Source organism: Streptopelia decaocto (assembly GCF_964273445.1).
Source record: "Streptopelia decaocto genome assembly, chromosome: 3".
In the NCBI taxonomy this organism is placed as follows: domain Eukaryota; kingdom Metazoa; phylum Chordata; class Aves; order Columbiformes; family Columbidae; genus Streptopelia; species Streptopelia decaocto.
Window position 1 is genome coordinate 32,286,036 of NC_138656.1, and position 21,587 is coordinate 32,307,622.

The following is a 21,587-nucleotide window of genomic DNA, read 5'->3' on the forward strand; positions in this document are numbered from 1 at the left end:
TGATTCTGTACAAAATTGATTATGGAAAATATGTTATGCCTCATATATTAATTATGTCCCCTTTTTTTAATTCTAAAGTGTTTTGGCAGGATATAATGGTACTATCTTTGCATATGGTCAGACAGGCAGTGGCAAAACTTTTACCATCACAGGAGGAGCAGAACGTTACAGTGATCGAGGCATCATTCCCAGGACTCTGTCTTATATTTTTGATCAACTGCAGAAGGTATGGAACATTATTTTCTGTTTATTTTTAATGTCTGGTTTACAAATACTTAACTATATCGCAAAAGGCTGTTCCTGTAAGTGTTAGAGGAAGCCCTAAAATTAATACTGAAGCAATGCTAAAGAAAATGTCTAACCTGATGGTATACGTTATGCAAAAATACATTGCTGTTAGTTTTGGTTACCTGTTTTGTTGCACTGGACTGAAAATAATGGACTGGAGGGGTTTTTTGTGGTATTAAAAACCGCACTATCTTTAGTTGGTACAACGAACATTCTGATCACATAATTGGTTCTCTTTGTCTTAACACTTATATTAGCACCACTCTGGTTTTGTATTATATACTTTGCATCACATACATCTTGTACAAAAGTTGCTCTGATTCCTATGTAAGCCAACAATATGGTATAAAAGATGGACCACTATTTTCACTTTTCATAAGTTACCTAATTTCTTTGTGCTTGACTGATGCTTAAACCCTCCCCCCCAAAAAAAAAGTTAAATAGTAAAGTGAGTATTAAACATTTTAAAATATTCAGCTATTTCATCTAATGCCTTTATTTTATCTGATGTTACTTAGCTAGAATGTTATAGAATGATATGCTAGATACATCTTATTATGATGTAAAGCAATTTTTAAAGTCAGTAATACAAATCCTTTAAGTATTTGAAAGAAAATAGATATCCATATTCATTTTCATTTTCCTTCTCTGCTGTTTTCTGTTTCAGTCCAATTATGCATTTATATGGAGTGTTTCAAGTGTATATGGTATTAATAATTGAAGTATGATTCACTTAATATGGTTGGATAGAAACTGTTAGGCACATTTCTTAACATGATTACATACAACATGTGTAGAGGTAAAGATGTCAATAGTAAAATGTCACGAATGTTGTTTGTTATTATTGTTATTGCTGTTATTCATTATTCTTAATTAATTATTTCCAAGTTGAAGAAAAAATGAAAAAAAAGCTTTTGGACTGTTTTTAAAACAGTGTCAGTACCTAAACACTAATTAACAGTGTCTAGAAAAAACACTTTCAATGGAGTAAACTTTATTTCGAAAACCAGTTTTCCAAGTGCTTCATGTCTGAAACTTGTAGTGGAGAAATGGTCACTGCACTCATCTAAATATTGAGTTGGTTTCACCAAAAACTTGAACAGTAGTAAATATCTGAAATAGTTATATGATTTCTCTGTCTCTTCCCTTTCCCCTCACCTTATAGTATTTGTGAGTCTTACAGTTCTGTCCCAGTTATTTCTTAATTCTTTTCTTTTTTGAAATACTGCAAAGATTTTCCTGTACTTGACAGTTCAATGCAATTGCTGTTTGAATACTGAATATATCATAGCTTATGGGGCAAAACACATCACTCCAGAGCAGCAACTGACCTAAACCAAAGAGCTATAAACTTACCTTTTATGTGAATCCAGTAAAGTAAAAATGAACAGTATATTTCAACAACTCAAGCCCTGTAGAAGTAGGGAGGGAAACAATACCAAGTCTCAAAATAGTTTTGTGATTACGAAAGTAGAAGTACCTTGCAGAAACAATGTGTAACCGTTGAACTTACAAATTAAGCAAGCTGATTTAAAAATCATTGTGCCTCACTGCATTTGAAGTCCTTTACTTTTTGAATTAAAAAAATGCCTCGGGGTGCGGGGGGAAGCGCTATCAAACCTCTCAGAAAGAGAATTCATGGAATTTGAGAGAAGGAGAAAACTGACTGCAATTTAATTGTATGGTTCTTCTGGATCAACTGTGTACACTGTAATGTCTCCATGTCTAAGAGCAATGATAGAACTGAACAAATACAACTTGTAAAAAACCTCCAACTTTAAAAAACTTACCTCACCTGAAATATTACTTATTATCTCCATCTCCTTACACAACTTTTTCTGATAAGTAAATGATACTTGTCAACTGAAATACTTCAGGAACTCAGATAATATGTCAGCAACTAAATTTCTCATTGAACAGAGAAGTGAATTTTAATGATATATTTTCTGATTGACTTGTAGCCTACAGGTTGGAAAGAAAGCTTAAGTAATGTATCCTACTTTTTTGCTACATATAAGGGGATTGTGAGAAATAACAATAAGTAGCTGATGATATTGCGATTGGCATTCCAGGTATAAAGACTTCTTTCTAAAGGAGGACGTGGGTGATGTGTGTGTGTGTGTTAGGTCATAAATAAAATACTATAGAACCATTTCAATGTGTGGTTGTTTTTGTGGTTTTGGTTTTTGGTCGTGGGGTTTTGTTTTTGGTGTTGGGTTTTTTCCTTTTTGTTTTTCTTCTTCTTGAGCCTTTATGGATATGGTAAAAGAAACCATAAAAGTATCACCAATTGAAAATATAACTGATACCCAGGAAAAGAAAAAGAGATGGAGTAAGGAAGCATCATAAAAGCTGTAGTGATAATTTTGTTCTCTAGTCTAGCTCTGACTTCTCTTTATAGTTCTTCCCTTTTTTTTCCCTTTTTTTCTTTTTTCTTATCCAGGATGGCAGTAAAGTGTATACAACTCATGTTTCCTACTTAGAAATCTACAATGAATGTGGTTATGATCTGCTGGACCCAAGACACGAGGCCTCCAGACTGAAAGATTTACCGTGAGTAACAAAATTACAAGATTATCATCAAAAACAACAAAAATCATTTTCAGATACCCTGTTGTATTGTTTGGGGAATTTTTGGAACTGTGCTACTGATCTCAGTGTTAATTCACTCAAAATCCATTATTTTCTCTATTTTATGAACACTGTCTAAATTTTCTCTTATTTTAAATGCAAGAGGGGCTAGGGAAACTAGATAGGAGTAAACTGAAAGTGGAATTATTAAAAATGTATGTTGATATTATGCAGAAGAGATCTACTGCAGTCACTGAAAACAGATATTCTTGTTTTCCTTGTGACAGTATCTCTCTTTATGTGGGTATGCGCATTTTGTGTGTGGCAGAGACATATGTAACAGGCAGTTATTTCCTTGCAACGGTAGGGAGAAAAACTCCCTGCTTCCACTTGGACCTTTTCCTTCAAGGGCTATTATTTTTCTAGAATCAGCTATTATGAAATAAGGTAAGTAACAGGTAGAAAAGGCCACAAGGAACTCCAAAGGGCAATACATTTACTTCAGAATCGATAATTGCTGTAGTAGTTTTCATTGATAAGACACTAGCACCTGCTAATACTTGGAGAAGAGTAGTAAAGAAAGGTTATAAGATCATGAAAACATAAGCCTGATGAAGTTAAAGATCTTTTAATTTATAGGAAGTTCAGACCTTAGTTTCTAAGTTTCTTCTGAAAATATATAGTCTGCATTATTCTTAAAATAACTTAGCAAACGCTAAATAAGTATCAATAAGAGACTTGTTGACTGCTTGGATTTGCAAATACCCTGAAATAATTCTGGAAACTATAAACTTTCCCACTCAACATGATGGTGACAGACACATGTAAATATTCATAGCAATTAAATCACTGCTGATACAAGAGCAGGTAATGTACTCAAAACAGCCAATGGAGCAATAACAAAAGTCAATAGAATTTTATATCAAAATAGTTAATTACACTGTTAACATATTAAACCCATTATATTTCTTTAAAAAATAAAGTCTTTCAACTGGTTTTAAAATCGAGCTTTAGTTTTCCACACAATATGTGGTATATTTACAAAAAACTTTCAAGATTGATTTTCGTAAAACAAGCTATTCTAGAGATAAGGAAGGCAGCCAACAAACTCAAAGTAGGAGACTGGTCTGTAAGCTGGTCTTATTGCTTCACTTCATCTGTAAAATGGAACTAGATTTTATCACTTTTGATTTTACATATTGATGCTATAACATCTGTGTGTGCATTTCCCCATATTTTTCATGGTAAAGTTGAGGAATGAAATTTGATTTATTATCCACTTCATGTACTATGCAGAGAAAAATTCTAAATTGGAGACTAACTTGAGTAATACTATCATTTTTGAGTTAATTTTTAAAGATGCAGATTTTTTCACACTCATAGGTAAAATAGTCTGTTACTTAAACTTTTATTCAGCTTATTAGCTAATACTATTAGCTTATTCAACTTTATTAAATAATTAATTGCATTTTTACATTATTTTCAAATTTTTTTGAGCTCATTTCATATATTCATCTTATTAAACTGATTTTCTTCAATTGAGCTAAATTGAATTTCATTAATTTAATTGCAGGTTTATTCGAAACAGTTATTTGGGTGTCATATACCCTGGAAAATATCACTTTTAAAACTAGGTTCTGTGTGTTTACTAATAAAATGAATTTTAGAATCACAGAATCACAGAATGTTAGGGATTGGAAGGAACCTCAAAAGATCATCTAGTTCAATTCCCCTGCCGGAGCAGGAACACCCAGATGAGGTTACACAGGAATGTGTCCAGGCAGGTTTTGAATGTCTCCAGAGAAGGAGACTCCACAACCCCCCTGGGCAGCCTGTTCCAGTGTCTGTCACCCTCACTGAGAAGAAGTTTCTTCTCAGATTTAAGTGGAACCTCTTGTGTTCCAGTTTGAACCTATTAACCCTTGTCCTACCATTGGTTGTCTCCAAGAAGAGCCTGGCTCCATCCTCATGATACTCACCCTTTATATATTTGTAAACATTAATAAGGTCACCCCTCAGTCTCCTCTTCTCCAAACTAAAGAGACCCAGCTCCCTCAGCCTTTCCTCATAAGGGAGATGCTCCACTCCCTTCATCATCTTTTTTGCCCTGCGCTGGACTCTCTCCAGCAGTTCCCTGTCCTTCTTGAACTGAGGGGCCCACAACTGGACACAACATTCCAGGTGTGTTCTCACCAGGGCAGAGTAGAGGGGAAGGAGAACCTCTCTCGCGGTTATTCAATTAAGCTAAAGAATAACTTCTTTGTTTGTATTAGTCTGTTTTGAAAAAGTAAAAGTTGACAGATAATTTGGTGGTAAATTAGGGATAAAGCACACCAGGATAATCATAATTACCTGTAAACTTATGTAGTGTGAACTGTTGCAGGATGGGTTTCACTGAGATAATAAATTTTTCTCTGCAGAGCAACTAGTCTTAATAAGTGCTTACTGGTTTTACCGTACATGGTCATTATTGTTTCCAGTACATCATTTGTCAAAAAATATACACTGTACACTAAAGCTACACCTTCACTACTCATATTTAGCATTATATGGAAGTATTTAATAAGATTTTGTTTATTGTTTAAGATGCTTCTTTACAGGTTCAAAATTTAAAAATATATAGTGACATTCTGAGCTAAAAAGGGAGTACAAATGGCTGGATGGGGTAGTTGTGTGATTAGCTGTATTTTAGTTACTTGGTTAATATTTGTAAAATACACCAGGTGTTTACTACCTACTATACATTTAATTTTTCTGAGAACTTTATGTGCTTAGACCTTTTAAGATTTTAGTGGACATAAGACAGCATAATCGAACTTCCTCAAATTTGTTTAAAAGCAGGTATTCAATGAGAATATTAAAAGGCACTTCTGTTCTTTGTACTTTAAAAGGGTCACATTATGCATAATTTCCTGTTGAACTCCACAGTGGATTATTAAGGTTTTAAGTACCATACAAAGCCAAATGCACATTTTGTATGCTTGGTTAAATATTAGCAGTCTGTGTAAGGTGGACAAGAAAATTCTTGAAAACATTTGTCATTTTAGAAGAGTAAATAAAATATTAGTTATCCTCTTAAAATATGAAGATCGTTTTGGAACAGTGTTGTTATCTATGTTCCTGCAGAAGAAGGGGATGCAATTTGAATCAAAGATATGAGCTTCTGCTTAGCAAACTCTGTGTTCATGAGTCAATGTTATCAGTTCAATGGAAGGAATAAACACAGGGTGATGGCAGTCAAGTAATAGAAGTTATGAAAAACACGCAAGAGACTTGTTGGTAGTACTTGGAAAAAAAAAAGACATTAAAATTGTATTTAATATTTAAGGCAAATTGAATAATAAAAACTTTGAAAATTGCACATTGCATCTAATAATTGCATGATTAGATTTGGAATCCCCAGCTCCTGAAATCAGTGTTTTGTGTGTAGCCGTCCTTCGTATATTCTGTACACTACTAAATTTTCATCTTAATAGTGCCTAATCATGTCATTAGAGTCTGCCAGATAAGAAGAGAGGAGGTTCTCACAAAAAAATCACTACTTTTCTGGAAATAAATTGCTGACAAATGTCTGAATTTAATTCATAGATCTGTATATCTATATGTCTATCTGTATGTAAATGTATATAGATTCATATATAGAATTACTTAATTATTTCTCTATATATATGTAGAGGTATGTATGCATATACATATTTATTGATAAATGTATACCTCAATATGTATCATGTTTGTAATAGGTGTAGATACTTATGCATCAACTAAATTTGGGGTTGAAATCCCATTGAATTTTTATTTTCACAGAAAAAAAACCAGTTTTCATAATGTTTAGTTGTAATGATATTACACATAGCCCATAGAAGTTATTGTCTGATATACCTTAACACTTCGTGTACAATATGCCTTAGTTTACAAATGTAATTTGTTTTTCAATACAAAGCTGTGACAATTTTGTGACACTGTAGCTGAAACATAGCATATGCACGTGCAAATACATTTGAAGAATCTTATTTATTAGAATGAAAAAATTTAATATTGACAATCTAATTCTGGTTGTAGCTATAGAGAACTCCATGTTTATACAAATAAATTATGATTATTTTAAAACATGTAAAAAGTATAAAGCTATTGCTACAAAATATAGCTAGTAGAAGACTATTTGAAATCTTATGCCATCTCTTGTTTTCATAAAAGATTTGCAGGACTTTTCAAATTAGGAAATTTTTTCTGAAGCTCTTCATTTGCTCCAAGGTTGTACAAGACTTCCTCCTCTAACAGTTTCTCTGTTTTACAGTGTATTTGTAATTTATGTAACACCATGATACAGACTCATACCAATTTAATGTAGTTACACCCTACCAGTACAAACTCTTGCTAACTAGTATTATTTATTAAGAACTAAGAATTTTCTTGGCACTGAACCGTTAGTCATAAATTAAGTCGGGACAACCAATAAGCTACTGCTTTACCTGTCCAAACTACAGTAGGTGACACTCTTGCATGTGAAAGCGGTATAAAATTAATGCTTTTTTTACCTTAAAATGTCAGTCTTTTAACTCCATTAGTTTAGAAGCTACTTCACAGAGAGCTCAGACAACCATTAATCAGGAGTCATGTGGCTGGGGGAAAATGTAATCTAAATGGCCAGCCAGCTTAACTGATTCCCTATTTTTGTATGAAAATTCTTTAAAGTCCTCTTTGATAGGGAAATGTATAAGATTTAGTATGATATTTGCTGACTAAAAAGAAAACAAAACAGCTTATGCTTCTGAAAGATGAAGTTTATTTGAACTGTAGATTAAGTGAACTCAATTCCATGAAAAGGAAGACACTTTAAGCTAAGAGTCAATTAACTTCAAACATCAACAATGACCACTATACCAATATATTAGTGACATGCAGAACTGTTATGTTCCATGGGTTTAGTGTAAAATATTTTCATTCTTATAAAGCATCTGGAACTGAATATTGGTTCAGAAAAATTTGTATTGTAAACCAACTAGTATAATAATTTCTGTACTCCTTAACAAAGAAGAAGGAGAAAAAAAGAAAAAGGCTAAAGGAATAATTTTCAACATACAGGAAATACATTTTATTCAGTCTAATTTTGTGGGGGGGTTGTTTGTTTTTGTTTGGTTTGTTGTTTTTTTTTTTAATGCAAATAAATCTGTTGCCTATCTTCAATCTCAAGAGTGTTAATGTCAGCCCTTCCCCTTTTTGGTGGCTGTACCAGATATGTAATCCAGAAACCGACCATCATCCATAGATCTTCAAGAACTACATTTTCCGTCTTCTGAGAATGACCTGTGTTTTAAAATTTGTAAAGCTTATAATAGCTCACTCTTTCAATATGAAATGCATTCTTTCAAAATGAAGTGTGTTCAGTGTGTTACTACTGAATATGAAAGATAAGGAGAATCTTAGGTTTGTAAACTTAATCTTTTCTGTTCATTAATGGAGAGAGACCCAAAAACAGCTCCAGATCATTTCTTCAAAGATTATTTCGTTCATTACAGTTCAAACAAATTACATTTTAAATGTGTAAAATGTCTTCAGCATACATTACATGTTGTTTATTCCCATCCAGATTTTATGTTGATTTCTTTCCTGGAACCCAGTAGAAGAAGCCAGTGAAACTTTTTTAAGATTATTGCTGTGCTGTTCAAGGCAACTTTACTCTTGAATATCAGAGTATTATTTAACATTTTTTGTGATATTATGCAGTTGCCCAGAAATTCTAACAGAATTTATATGTTTTGTTTGAATGTGAACCACTAATCTCATTGTTCCAGTTGTAGCTCCTTGTTCTGTACCATGGAGGAGCAGGGGAGAGAACTGGTGCAGGGGTCTTGCCAAGTTTCAGTAAGAAAAACCCAACAGCAAATGGCTGAATAAGGTAACTGCTTTAATAAGACAGAATAAGAAGAGGAATGTAGATGGCCAGTAAACCTTGCATTGCATCAGATGCTGGGCACCCATGGTTTGTGCAGCATTGGGCAGAGCCTGGGTGGATTTCCCATGGTGCACTGCGCAGAACAGCACCGATTCCATCCTATTGGTCATTCAAGCTATTATATAATTTCCTTACAAGAGAACAGACCCATTTCTAAAGGGTCTTCTCATGAGAATTTCTTGTGACGTTTTTTACTAAAGGCGAGGCCACACAGATGGTGTGATGGCCAGGTGGGAGCTGTCTGCAGGCTCTTCTGTTACAGTGGCCTGGCTGAATTTATCCTGTAGCCAAGGGGTCTGTGCAGCACGACACAGTCCTGGATGCCACAGCACAGGCTGTGCCGGCTCAGCTGAACTGTTACATGGATTGCTAACTTCTAAACATGCAACAGCCTCTCAATCAGTATCAATGCACTCCTGTGCCCAGAAAGTGTAGAACAAGCCAACGGTGTTTTTCTTGTCTCACATGTAGAATTCATTGGAGACAGAGGGAAGGATTTCCTATCACAATATGTCATGTCAGGAGAACAGCCTGCACTAATACTTTCCATTCTCATAGTTCTGGTATATGTCACAAGCTAAAGTGATTATGGACTAGGTCTATACTTGAATGGAAAATCAAATCTGTGTGCTATTGAAACTTGTGCTGGTGGCTGAATAACTTTGTAATCTTGCCTCTTGAATCAGTCTTGACTTTGTCACTGGTTTGTGACATCCCATTGTCTGCTTTCTGATATAACAATCCTCCAGAGCTTTTCATCCAAACTTAGTTCATTGACATATCTTCCTTGTCTGGAAATTGTTTATAACCATTGATCAAAATATGGTCTGAAGAGATCCCTAAAAATTTAAATACTATGCCAAGTGTGCACTGTAAAACAACATTCTCTTCCTAAACTATGAAAAGAGGTAGATGATGCGGACTGTGCATTTCAAAATGTTAAAGTTAGTCAAAGCATCATGCTGTAATCAGAACCATTCTGGGCTTTAGCGTGTGATGCACGCGCAGATGGAATTGCAGACAGGATACAACGTGACATTATCAAAACATTGTTATGCAAGATGAGAATTATCCTTTGGGGTTTATGTTCTGAATGGGGAAGTGGAATTTAGTGACTGTACTACTGCTGCCTTACCATACCACACAAAATTAAGGCTATAGTGGGAGGCAATTATACTTGGAAAAACAATTATTATGACTACTAAAGAGGCATTGTGTGTAATGCTACATGCATTTTTCTCTTGAAAATAGTGAGTGTATTGCAATGTGTTCAAATTATTTCTGTATATCCATTCCAATGTTTTGACCATCAGAGGGTGAACTACTTCCCTAATACTTAAGAGTAATTCTGTGGAATGCTGTGTAGCTGCTCGACTTGATTCTGTCAGTTTTTGAGGGAAAAAAAGGACAAGCAAAGAAAAACAAAAACCAACCAGTGTGGTTTTGAAGCAGCTTGGAATAATTAATATGCAAGAACTATCTAGAGATAAAAACTCAAGCCCCATACTCCCTCTTGTGGTTAACCTCGAAGAATATGAGAAAAAATATATATACACACATATATACATACATATATATATATATAAAAAGTATTACCGTTATGTATGGGGGGGACACCCCTGTGTTTTTGTTGTTTTGTTGTTGTTGTTGTTTGTTTGTTTAAAAATAGTCTTTCTTTTAAACAAGTTGTGATTTGCTTTTTGTTGTTGTCTCTGAACATGTAATTCACCCTGAAGGACATGTCATTCATCCTCAGTATTAGTGTATTTCATTTTTAATAGAGTCTTCGCTCTGGGAGTTTGCCAAATCCAGTCATGCAACTGCTTGGCTTCCATGTTTGATACTATAGAATGCCCTAATTGAGGAGACCTTAGTGTTCAGTAAAGCAAATGAAGTTCAACTCTCAGTAACGTGATCAAAAGGAAAAAAAAATATCTATATTAAAGGTCTATTTAGAGAAGTGAAAAGGAGTTTCAGTGATATTTAGTAGCTCTCCTGGAACTTTTGCCATATCCTTGTTACTTCCATCTAACTTTCTTTTTCTGAGCTTTAGAGCTTAGAGAGACACAATGAGAAGCATTTCTAACCTGAGTGGAAATAACTAAAATAATTCTCTTTTCTTGCTTTTAATTTAAATAAAGGTGTCATTTATATTTGTGGTTATTACCATTTGAGAAGAATGAAAAGGGAAATCATCTTGGCAAATGCAAAGTTATTAGAAACATGTTGGCTAGAGATGTGTTGATTCTGAAATATTCTAGGCATATTTGTTCATCAAGATTATGGTATGCTTTATGTATCATTTATGCTTAAATATCTGTACTAATGGCAAACAAACCACTATTGATTATAATAGATGATTCATCTAAATTCTTGCTCTTGAGATTTTACTATGCCTCATAAAAATAAAAAAACCCAGAGGTTTCTCTATAGTTATAGAGTCTATATATTCCTTTTCTGTGCAAAGGTTTATAATAAAAGAATAAAAAGGAGGTGATAGAGTAAAAAAAAAAAATAAAAAAAAAAAATAGGACTTTCTTTAACGTGCATCATCAGCTCCTCAGGATTTTAGTTATCTTCTTATGATTGGTTTTGGGTTTTAGATGTCACCTTTTAGGTGTAATCAAAATAAAAGTATGGAACAAAGATCACCTTACAACAATTCTAGTTTATTTTGTTTTGTTTTGTTTTTTCCTTGTAGAAAAGTAACAATCATGGAAGACCCTGATCAGAACATTCATCTGAAAAACTTGTCTCTTCAGCAAGCGACCAATGAAGAGGAAGCCTTAAACTTGCTCTTCTTGGGAGACACCAACAGAATGATTGCTGAGGTGAGAACTGCTGCTACAAATCTTACTTAACATCACCGGAGTTAAAATAGCCATAAATATCTCCACATAAGATATATATTTTGGAAGTCCTTGGAGATAAATTAGTAAATGTCTTCTTTTTGAGTCTATTTCCACAGTGAAATTAAATAAATTTTTCTTTCATTATGGTTTTCAGGTTGCGAACAGCTTTCTGTTTCTCCTTAGTGAATCTGATTTGTGGTTGTTGATGTCGTACCTAACTGCAATTAAAATAAGTAAGAAAAAAATACTCCTCATAAACCACTGACAGACTTTTGAATGTGCCATGTATCTACACATACATGCATACACATTTAAAGATTAGAAAACATGGCCTTACAAAGCATTGTCAAACATTCCCAGAGAAGTAGCAAGTTACCTTTGAAGTAGTTACAGTAAGTGTTAGGAGTTCCCCCTTTTTTGTTCTTATTGCATAAACAGGTGGTATTATGTGTAAAAAATCAAATGATAGTGTGAAGCACATTGAAAATAAATACTTGCCAATATGCAAAGACAAGAGTGTTTTTGCTGATTCTGGAAAATTCAAATGAAATGTTTCCGTATCCAGTAATAAAATCTGTAGGACTTTTTTTTAATCTATATAATGTGAGCACTGTCAATGTGTCTTGATCACAACACAGCTAATTCTGTTTTAGAAATTTGTGGGGTTTCTTCCTCTGTCTGACCAAAAAAGATATTTAAAAACTCAATGAAAAAAAAAAAAAAAGACATTTAAAGTATATGAAATAGTCAAGTAACTCTGTTTTGCTAGCAGACCGTGTACACCTGGGCACAGGGGATGAAGAGTTTGATTACAAAATGTAAATGGAAACAAGAATGATTTATTGTCTCTTTCTCAAGGAAGACTATTTTGGCATTGACATTTTGAGAGGCAGAAAGACGTTAAGGCAAGAGATTATCAAGCTATACTTCTGGGCTATTAGTAAATATTAATATTAAGGCATGGAACTTTTGGATGATACTGAAATGGAAAAAATGATACAATTGAGAGAAGAGAAACTTCACAAAGTGTAATAGAGGAGACAAAAATATGATATTGAGTTCAAAAGCCTGAAAAGATACCATGATATTTGGTAATGAAAACAGAAAAAGAAAGTTCATTACATGGAGAAAGATCTTCAGGAAATATCTGATCAGTTTAAAGGCCTTGTGTATGAAAATGGGACAGAATATCTAAAGAGTGGTGTGCTCCTGGCCGACAGTGTCATAAGTCAGCAATTGTAAAAGGCAATTGTGTTACATATTTGGAAAATGTTGCCCAATGAGAAAATATGTCCTAAACACTGAAAGTCATGAACAAATAGCAGGACTAATTAAGATGGTTACTCATTAAAGGTCAAGATAAGTAATGCTTAGTAAAACTAAAATGTCAGCTCCTGTTTCCTGTTTTGAACAATGGTCAGTAGTAGTTATACAGAGATAAGTAAAAGACAAACCAAGTAAATAATGTTACTTTATTTATTTATTTATGTATTTATTGATCTCCTGATCTTCATTAGCATTTGTGTTTCAGGTTATTTATAGCTAATAACTTTTGTTGTATTTGTTCCTTACATAAATGGTCCAGATGCTTTTTTGTAACCTTGGTAAATTTTTATCATGAGATCTCATGTGACACTAAGTTCCATGATTTAACTGTGTAGTGTGAAGAGCAATCTCCTTTAACTTATTTTTTAATTTAGACTTTGCTAATTTATTTGTGCTGTGATAGTACTCGCTATAAAAAGAAGAATAGACATAAGAATGTGTACGGGTCCAATACTAGAGGATTCACTAATCTGAGTGGCTTGGGTTGGCAAATGTGATGCCATTGTCACTTTTGCTGCTTTTGTCACAGCAATGATTTTTTGTCACATAAATTCTATGAAGTTGTTTAATTGATTTTTTAATGAAGATTACTTAAAATCAAAAAATTCAGAGAATACTTGCTTGCCATAACTACCACACATTTCAGCAATATTTACTTTGCTTAGTCTGAATGCTAGTACAATTCCAAAAACTTCAAATGAGGTAGATTTTATCGTAGAAGTTTTACTTATGTAGTTAGCTCATCCATCGTTTCTTTGCAATTGCAACATGTATATTACAATGCAGTTCAGAAAGCTTCCTGAGTGCTGCTTCCTCTTAAGCATTACAGAAATGATCACCCATTATCATTTAGCACTTTTGGCTTTAGATGAGTGTGGAATTTTATATGATAACTTATCAGAATGAGAAACTAGTGTTTGCAGAAATGAGGGATTAATGTAGAGGTCTAGGGAAGATGACTTACAATGTCAACCATAGCTGCTTCTCCAGACATCCATATTTTAAAAACTTAATTGAATTATGATTAAAAGATTAGGACTGTATTTAAGTGAACTTCAAATAAAAAGACACAAGGTGAATAAACCTAAATGGAAAACAAAGTAAAAGAAATGCTTGACTCATCTGTTTTAATGATGAGGGGTTTGGCTATGGAAAAACTAAGATAAGTTTCATGGATCAACTATAAAATCTGTGGCCGAACTGCAGCCTGTAAAATTGCAGTCTAGTGCTTTGCCCCAAGATAACCCTTCTTTGAAGAGCTGCAGGACCATTTTGAAAATATAATAAGAATGACAATTTAATTTCTGCAGTGCCTTGGCTAGTGGAGTCTGACTTGTGATTCTAGGGCTGCATTTTGCCCTCACTGCTGACTGTGCTAAGAAGAAAGTGATCATAATATTAAAACTATTTTAGAGGCGACATCCATTCATTCATTAAATGTCAGAACTTAAGGGAACTTTAATAGCTGATTACTTCTTTCCCACACATAACTATATAGCTCATGAGAAGGAAAAAAAAGGAAGCTAATCTAATTTGTGCAAGATTGATTTATTGGTCAGTATGTGACGAATCCTTTGCTCTGGTTTTGACATGTACTATAAGTTGTGGAAATGGTAACAGACATCTGTGCACAAACACTTCATAATGTAAAAATCCATATAGGAACTTTTTGTCTCTTGTGTTTTGCCATGGAGAAATAGGCAGAGAACAAACTCCAAAAACCAATTCTTTTGTTGGCAGGTCTTCCAACTGTAAGGACTATATTTTTGTATATTTGTTTTTCCCATAAAACAGAGTTTATTTTTACATTTGAATGCATAGGAATATCAGCACCACTTTGTTAAAAAAATATTTTTATTTTTTTTTAGCCAACTCTGGTATGTAGGTGTCTCAAATACATGCAAACAGAGTATAGCAAAATCTAATTTGTACATATGACACAGATGGTAGCAGCAGCATCTAAAAAAGCTCATGTACAGAAATCAGTGTCTGGCCATGTAGGTAGTGTTCACGAATCATTTTATTTTGGTAGATACATAATTAATGTGTCTTCAGCTGAAGTGGTCTTTTCTAAATTCTTGTGATGCAAATTTCTTGTGATCTCTGTCTTGTGAAATAATATACCAAATCTCTGGATTTAGAGAATTTTTAGTACTTTTTAAATATTTTTCTGAAAATAGCAGAGTAAGGTGGACTCAGTAGACTCCCAAGGGCATCCATCAGTTTCAAAACTCTAGAATCTTTATGTGAGATTGATATGCCTGAACACTGCAGTTGCATATACAGTTAGCATTTGTTTTTCCTCTAATGAAAAATTACTTTATTTAATGAGGAAGATAATGTTTTAGTATGTGGTTTTATACCTAAAATACTCTATTGTTTAAATCTGGAAGACAGTGCATACTATATAGTATTTGTTTCATCATTTAAAATGCTTGAAGTACACATGGGGCAAGCAGTAAGCTTTTGGCAATGTTTAAATATGTTGATTTCAAGAAAGAATTAAATGTTTAAACATTTAAAGATAGTGGTGGGGACCGACTTGTGACCTCTGAATTGGACTCATTCCCTTTGTATTTATTCCTATTGTCCATTAGTATTCTCTTGAATATATTTGTAAAGCCTCTGGTAGTGTTTGTATGCATTTGTTTTGGATGAAATATGAAAAATAGGATTTGAATGTGTGAACATATGAGATTAAATGACGCTCTTGCCAAGAAGGCATGTTATCCATGTTAGAGCTGCATTCCAGAACGAATTACTACTTTCTGCTTCCTCAGGTTCCCTATTGGTGTCAATTGTTAATTTATTTCCACTCTGAGAAACTTGTTCTACAGTATCATTATCACCAAATACCATCATCATGTCATTACAGGTGTTTTCATTTCCATGTGTGCTAAAACAATCACTGGTCATATGTGCTACTTAGAATAGTTCTTAAAGTGCCTTGGGATTTGTATGGATAAAAGTCACTGCATAAAATAGAGTTTAATTATATTCTCACCAGGGAATATTAATTGCTTTAAAAGTTACCTCAGTTACCACAGTCTAACTGTGAAACTGTACTTGTAGTAAGTATGGAAAGGTAAAGTATTGCTTTTTGAAATCATGGAAGTGTTGGATTGCACCTATTCTGATCCTTATATTTTCATGGCAATAAACTTCCAACTTCAATTGTGTTAAGTGTACCTAAGTAGACCCAAAGAGCCCTTTCGCTTGTACCATATTAATCAGAAAGGAATAGGAAGATATATTAAGGCAGGAACCTCCTATTCTTCAACTCACGTACCCTTCCATACAGGATGGTTCTGTTGGAACTGGTGGAGTTTCTATTAAAGAGACATATCCACTCTTTTTCAACGAAGAATCTCTGCTTCTTCAACCTTGCCATATGATGTTCTGTGCTATAAACCAACAATGTGAGAACACCAGAATATTCTGATGCTGAGCTTCACCCAGAGAGACAAACCGTGTTTTATTGCTTTACTATCATTCCTGTAGGACACAATGTCTTTTTTCTTACCATCTGAAATGTGACATGACAGAAGCTGTTAGAAATTCTTCCTACAGGTATCCATCTGATTGTACCTTGAGCTTGGGGAAAACCCATTTGATATCAGCCTTGGATACTATTAGTGCTTTTCTCTTGGCCTTCTTCAAAAAAAAAAAAAAAAAAAACTTAAGAAGAAAAAGAAACCCTGCTTAAAACAAAATGTTGTACCATTTCACTAAAACATTCTCTCAAAAAAATGGAAGCATTCAGAATCAGCCTTTCTTCATTTGTGCCTTGGCTAATCACTAATTCACTCATACAGGAAAATCATGTTCTTCTGATGTATAAATACTTTGATTCAAAGAAGAAAAGATTCCACTGGAACTGTATAAACTGCCAAGTGATGATGGTTTGCAATATAGACTGAATGACTGCATTTATCACCTGTGAAATCTTTTTGTCCCAGCTGTCCTGAACTCTTTTCGATATTTTCTCTGAGTGTATTTGGCAGCTGTACTCAACACATTATTTTTCCAGATAGTAGCAGCTTCTTTTAGTCTAACAGTGGTTTTCAAACAGCTTTTCATATGTTTTCCTCCATTTAAGAAATATTCTCCTTCTTAGGTCCTAGGTTATTAGGAAGTCTGTTAGACCAGTAGCATCCTATTTCTGTCTATTCTGAGTGAAAACAACACCTCTAATAGCAGCTGCAACAAATAAAGGATTTGGGAAATACAGAAGTTCATGTACATGGAGGAACTCCTTCAGCCTTTTGTTGATTTAAGATAGTTTACAATTAGATTAAGAAGGATAACTTAGGCTCCAGCAGGTTTTTGGACATTTTGTGCCCTTGCATTCCTTGATAGAACCATCCAACTCAGATACTTCTTGCAATATGGCTGTGCTGCAGGTTCTTGTTTAAGTAGAAACCACCTTCTTGCAACCGTTGCATGAATACATGTAATGGTTTAAGACACAAAGCTTCTATACAGTTTATTCAGTTTCAGCAATCACAAGTATATCTTGGTCCTTGAAATTAAGGAGACTGGATTGTATGGCTTGAAATCTCTCTTGTATGTATTTTCCAAGATCAAACAAAACACACAAGCTTTACCAAATCAAAAGAAAGAAATGTTACTGAATTCCTCTTTTACCATGCCACAAATTGGCAGCAACAGATGACCTGGCATTAATTCCTTTGTAGCATTCATGTGATATCACAAAGCATCTGAAGTCTGCTTATGTGGTTTATGATGTCACAGAATTTCTGGAAAAATTTATTTCTTTGTAAGTAACTGCAGCTCATCAGTTGTTCTATATATAACTTTGACAATAGCAACCATCTGCTGAAAGCCAGGCCACTCCCCTCTTTCCTTATTTTCCTTCATCACATCAAATTAGTGTGAGGATGATTTCATATACATATGGTTTGAATACTGCTAACAAAGCCAAAATGAACTCTGAAAGCCACTAAAGGAACCTTTTAGTAGGCTCTGAGACACTGTCCAGAGTATTTTTTTTCAGTTTTCAAACTTTCTGAATAGCTGAATGGTAATACTCAGAAGTTGCACATGTAAGATAGCAAACAAACAAAAAAGGCTTATTTTTGGACTGATGATGCTGATAAGCTGTCATTTCTGTTACTGTGTGTTTTGCACCTACTTGTGTGGTAAAAGCAGCAAAGTGTGAAGGGTTATGACTGCAATTAACATTACACAGTCCCATCCCATTTAACAGTTTAGATTTTTATTGCTTTGTGCTTCCTTGCTTTATATGGGAACTGCAAAATGGAGATAGAATCATTGTAAAAAAGACGACGGGTGTATTTATTAAAGCATGGTTCTTCTCTGATGGTCTTTATACAAATAACAGCTTGTGATTCCAGCCAATGACTTCCAAATCAGCATTGCTCATTTTACATGAAAAAAGAAGTTGTGGAGAGAAAAGCAATGGAATTTCTAATGACCAGTCCAGCAGAATCTGCCTGAAACATGAAAAATCAAGTTGTGGCTAGTGTATTGCTGTAGGCAATAAAGACCTAATAGGGCAAATATTGCCCTGAGCCTTTTGGAACTCAGAGTCCTAAAATTATTTTCTTTTATGCTTTAAAATATTTTACCTCTGTTGGGGTCAAACAGGTGTGACTAAAAGCAAATATTGAAATACATGATGTTTTGCAGCATAGTGAAACTTAAGTTTGCTTAAGAATGCTTATTCTGAGGTATGATGATTTCTTCTGCTTTTTTTAGAGCAACCTTTATTTTATGCTTCCATAGCTAGTCCTGTGTTTATATTAGATCTGGCTTAGAGTTGTTTGCAGTATAGTGTGACCAGTGCCATGACTGCAATGCAAAATGTCTTCAAATATCAGTATTATTTATGTTATGAATATTGAGCTGGAAAAATAAAATATGCAGTCATGCTTCACAGAGCTGTAAGTAGTAAAATCATAGCTCTGCTAGTAAAATAAGTGTAGCTGGATCTGATTATTCATGGAATCAGAATTGTTGAAAGAAGTACATTTTAAAAGCATATAATTTTTCTGAGTAGAACTGCATTTTAAATATGTTTGGGAGTATTTTCTTGCTTGACATCTTTCCCCGAACCTGTTTATTTTTATTCCCATGCTACAATATGCTGCCCTGCATTTGTTCAGCTTCGCCTCTGAATTCAGCAGTGTGGGACTGCATGCTGATGCTCATTTCACAGGACTGTCAAATAGTCCTTAGAAACCGGGCAGATAGGGAGAGCCAGTGGCTTGCCTATATTATTCCAAAATTCTTCATCTATATAATGATTAAAACTCTTCTCCATTTCCCTCTGAGCTTGGCCTTATTAGGTAAAACAGCCCAAAATAAAATAATGCTAAGGCTGTAATTTCATTACAGAATTTTCGCCAACAACTACAAGCATACACTATTCCTGCGCAACACCTAGTTGTTCACATGCTGTATCCTGCCATTTTCAATTATTCTAGGAGGACTGTTTTCTACAGCTGTGCTGTGACTGAATCCAGACACTGATCCAGGTTAAATACCTATGGTTTGCAGACTTTTTTTTTTTATTATTATTTTTACATTTGAACTGGATCTGTTCCCAAAAAGAGTTCAGTTGTAATGGCACTATTAAGGCTGGGGAAAAAAAAAAAAAAAAAGTTAAATTGAAAGGTAGATATTACAACCAAGATGTATAGCTGTTCATATTATTCCTGGTATGAGAGTATTCAGTTTACAATCTTTCTGTTAAGAGCTGTCCTTTCTAGATTAACAAGACAATGCTGTTAACACCTGTAATGTGTAGGCTATATTAACATTTACAATGTTTCATAACAAAGCAGACTATGGAATAAAGGCAATATATTGGTATATGTAATCTGAATCACAGGGTATGCCCAGATAAATAATTACTCAAGAATAAGAAAGGAGTGAAGTATATATTATGAGATTGATGTATACAATTTAACTAGGATTTTTATAATCTTTTTTAAACAGCTATAAATAAGTATAGATTTTGTTGTTAACTTAATAATATTAATTATTAATTTATTTCACTACCCTGTTTTTCTGCAAGTCAAGTATTTATGGCCTGATAACAATGCAGTCATAGTTGTTATAGTTTATAAATATACTATTTGTATGGTAAGCCTATAATCTCCATAGATATTCTAAAGCTTTAGCTATTTATAAACGAGGATAATAAGGAATTCATTTAGTTTTCAGTTTTCATAAACAGCTTGATATAAGTAAATGAAAGGGCCTTTAGATGCTTAAAGCTCTTTTATATGTTGTTTCAGAAAAGAAGGGTGCATGTGTGATGGTGTGTGGCCATTTGAAATCTAAAATATCTGAGAGCTGTTTAAAATCTTCTGTTCTGCATTTCTAATATAGTGGGAACATCACTAAAGTCATAGTAAAGCTGAGCATCTCTAAAAATGGACCAAGAGTTTCCATGTGTATGGTTAAAGAAGAATGGCACTAGCTATTCCAAATAAACATATTTAATGCTAAACCTTTTATGAAAATTTTCATGCCACATAAAATTCTGATACAGATTTTGCCAAGTTAATTTTTTTTCACAAAAGTAATGAAAATTTGAAAGTCTAAAGCCTTCTAGAAACTCCTAGTCTTATACTGGCAGCTATCTAGCCCACCCCCAAAAAAGGCAGGGGCGGTGGGGAGGCTTACCAATGGGGACATTGACCTGATGGAGATCGGGAATTAGTAACTTTCCCTCTGATCAAGATGCCTTTTTCTAGTATTTCCCAGTATCCCTCAGCATAGTAAGGCCAGCTGCTTTGCTGATATACTCACTGCTAGAGAATCTTGGAACAAGGTTATTTGCTTGCAGTACAATTTATCCAGATCAGAGTTATCCAAGAATTTAGCCAGAATGTGAGTGCCAGGTAAATCCTTTTGGGTTCTTCTTGCATATTCATTACAGGTGCAATAGCTAAAAAATTGGAGACATTATTTCAGTTACCAGATTAATGAGCTAAAAAGCTAAATTTATTTATTAAATGAGCACTGAGGCCTCTTTCTTTCTTTTCACTGTAGACACCAATGAACCAAGCCTCAAGCCGATCGCACTGCATTTTCACTATTCACATCTCCAGCAAGGAACCTGGATCTGCAACTATCCGACGTTCCAAGTTACACTTAGTAGACCTTGCTGGATCAGAGCGTGTTGCAAAGACTGGAGTTGGAGGTCACATATTGACAGAAGCCAAATATATCAACCTCTCATTACATCATTTGGAACAGGTAAGCTTGGAATAGAGTGAAACATTTCTACCTTTACTACATCCTGTTTAGGATGTAGTACATTTACTACAATGTTTTGGAAATCTTGATTCAAATATTCAGTTAGTCTTTAATGCAGTTTTTAAAAATGTTTGAGTTGATAGCTCTTCATTTGAAATAACATATTTTAATTTAGGAAAAGCTTATAAAATTAAATAGTACACTTATAGTAGGTATACAGGGTAGTATTTTAAAATAGTTTTCTTGGTTTATTTGGAAAAATAATTTATTTACAAGATTGCAATTATATTTCTGAAAAAAAAAAATGTACTTTGTGGTCTTCTCCCTCTTCTATAGCTGGAATC

The 21,587-nt window shown here is 34.0% G+C and overlaps 1 protein-coding gene across 1 annotated transcript in view; it reads left to right on the forward strand.

Moving 5' to 3' along the window:
• KIF6 (kinesin family member 6) overlaps positions 1 to 21,587 on the forward strand; it is a gene marked incomplete at its 3' end in the record, with an annotated part of 147,333 nt that overhangs the window by 21,671 nt on the left and 104,075 nt on the right. Inside the window, exons 4-7 of the mRNA XM_082048141.1 lie at positions 79 to 226; positions 2,732 to 2,841; positions 11,514 to 11,643; positions 21,037 to 21,243. Coding sequence (XP_081904267.1) covers positions 79 to 226; positions 2,732 to 2,841; positions 11,514 to 11,643; positions 21,037 to 21,243 — 595 coding nt within the window. The remainder of the gene's footprint in view (positions 1 to 78; positions 227 to 2,731; positions 2,842 to 11,513; positions 11,644 to 21,036; positions 21,244 to 21,587) is intronic.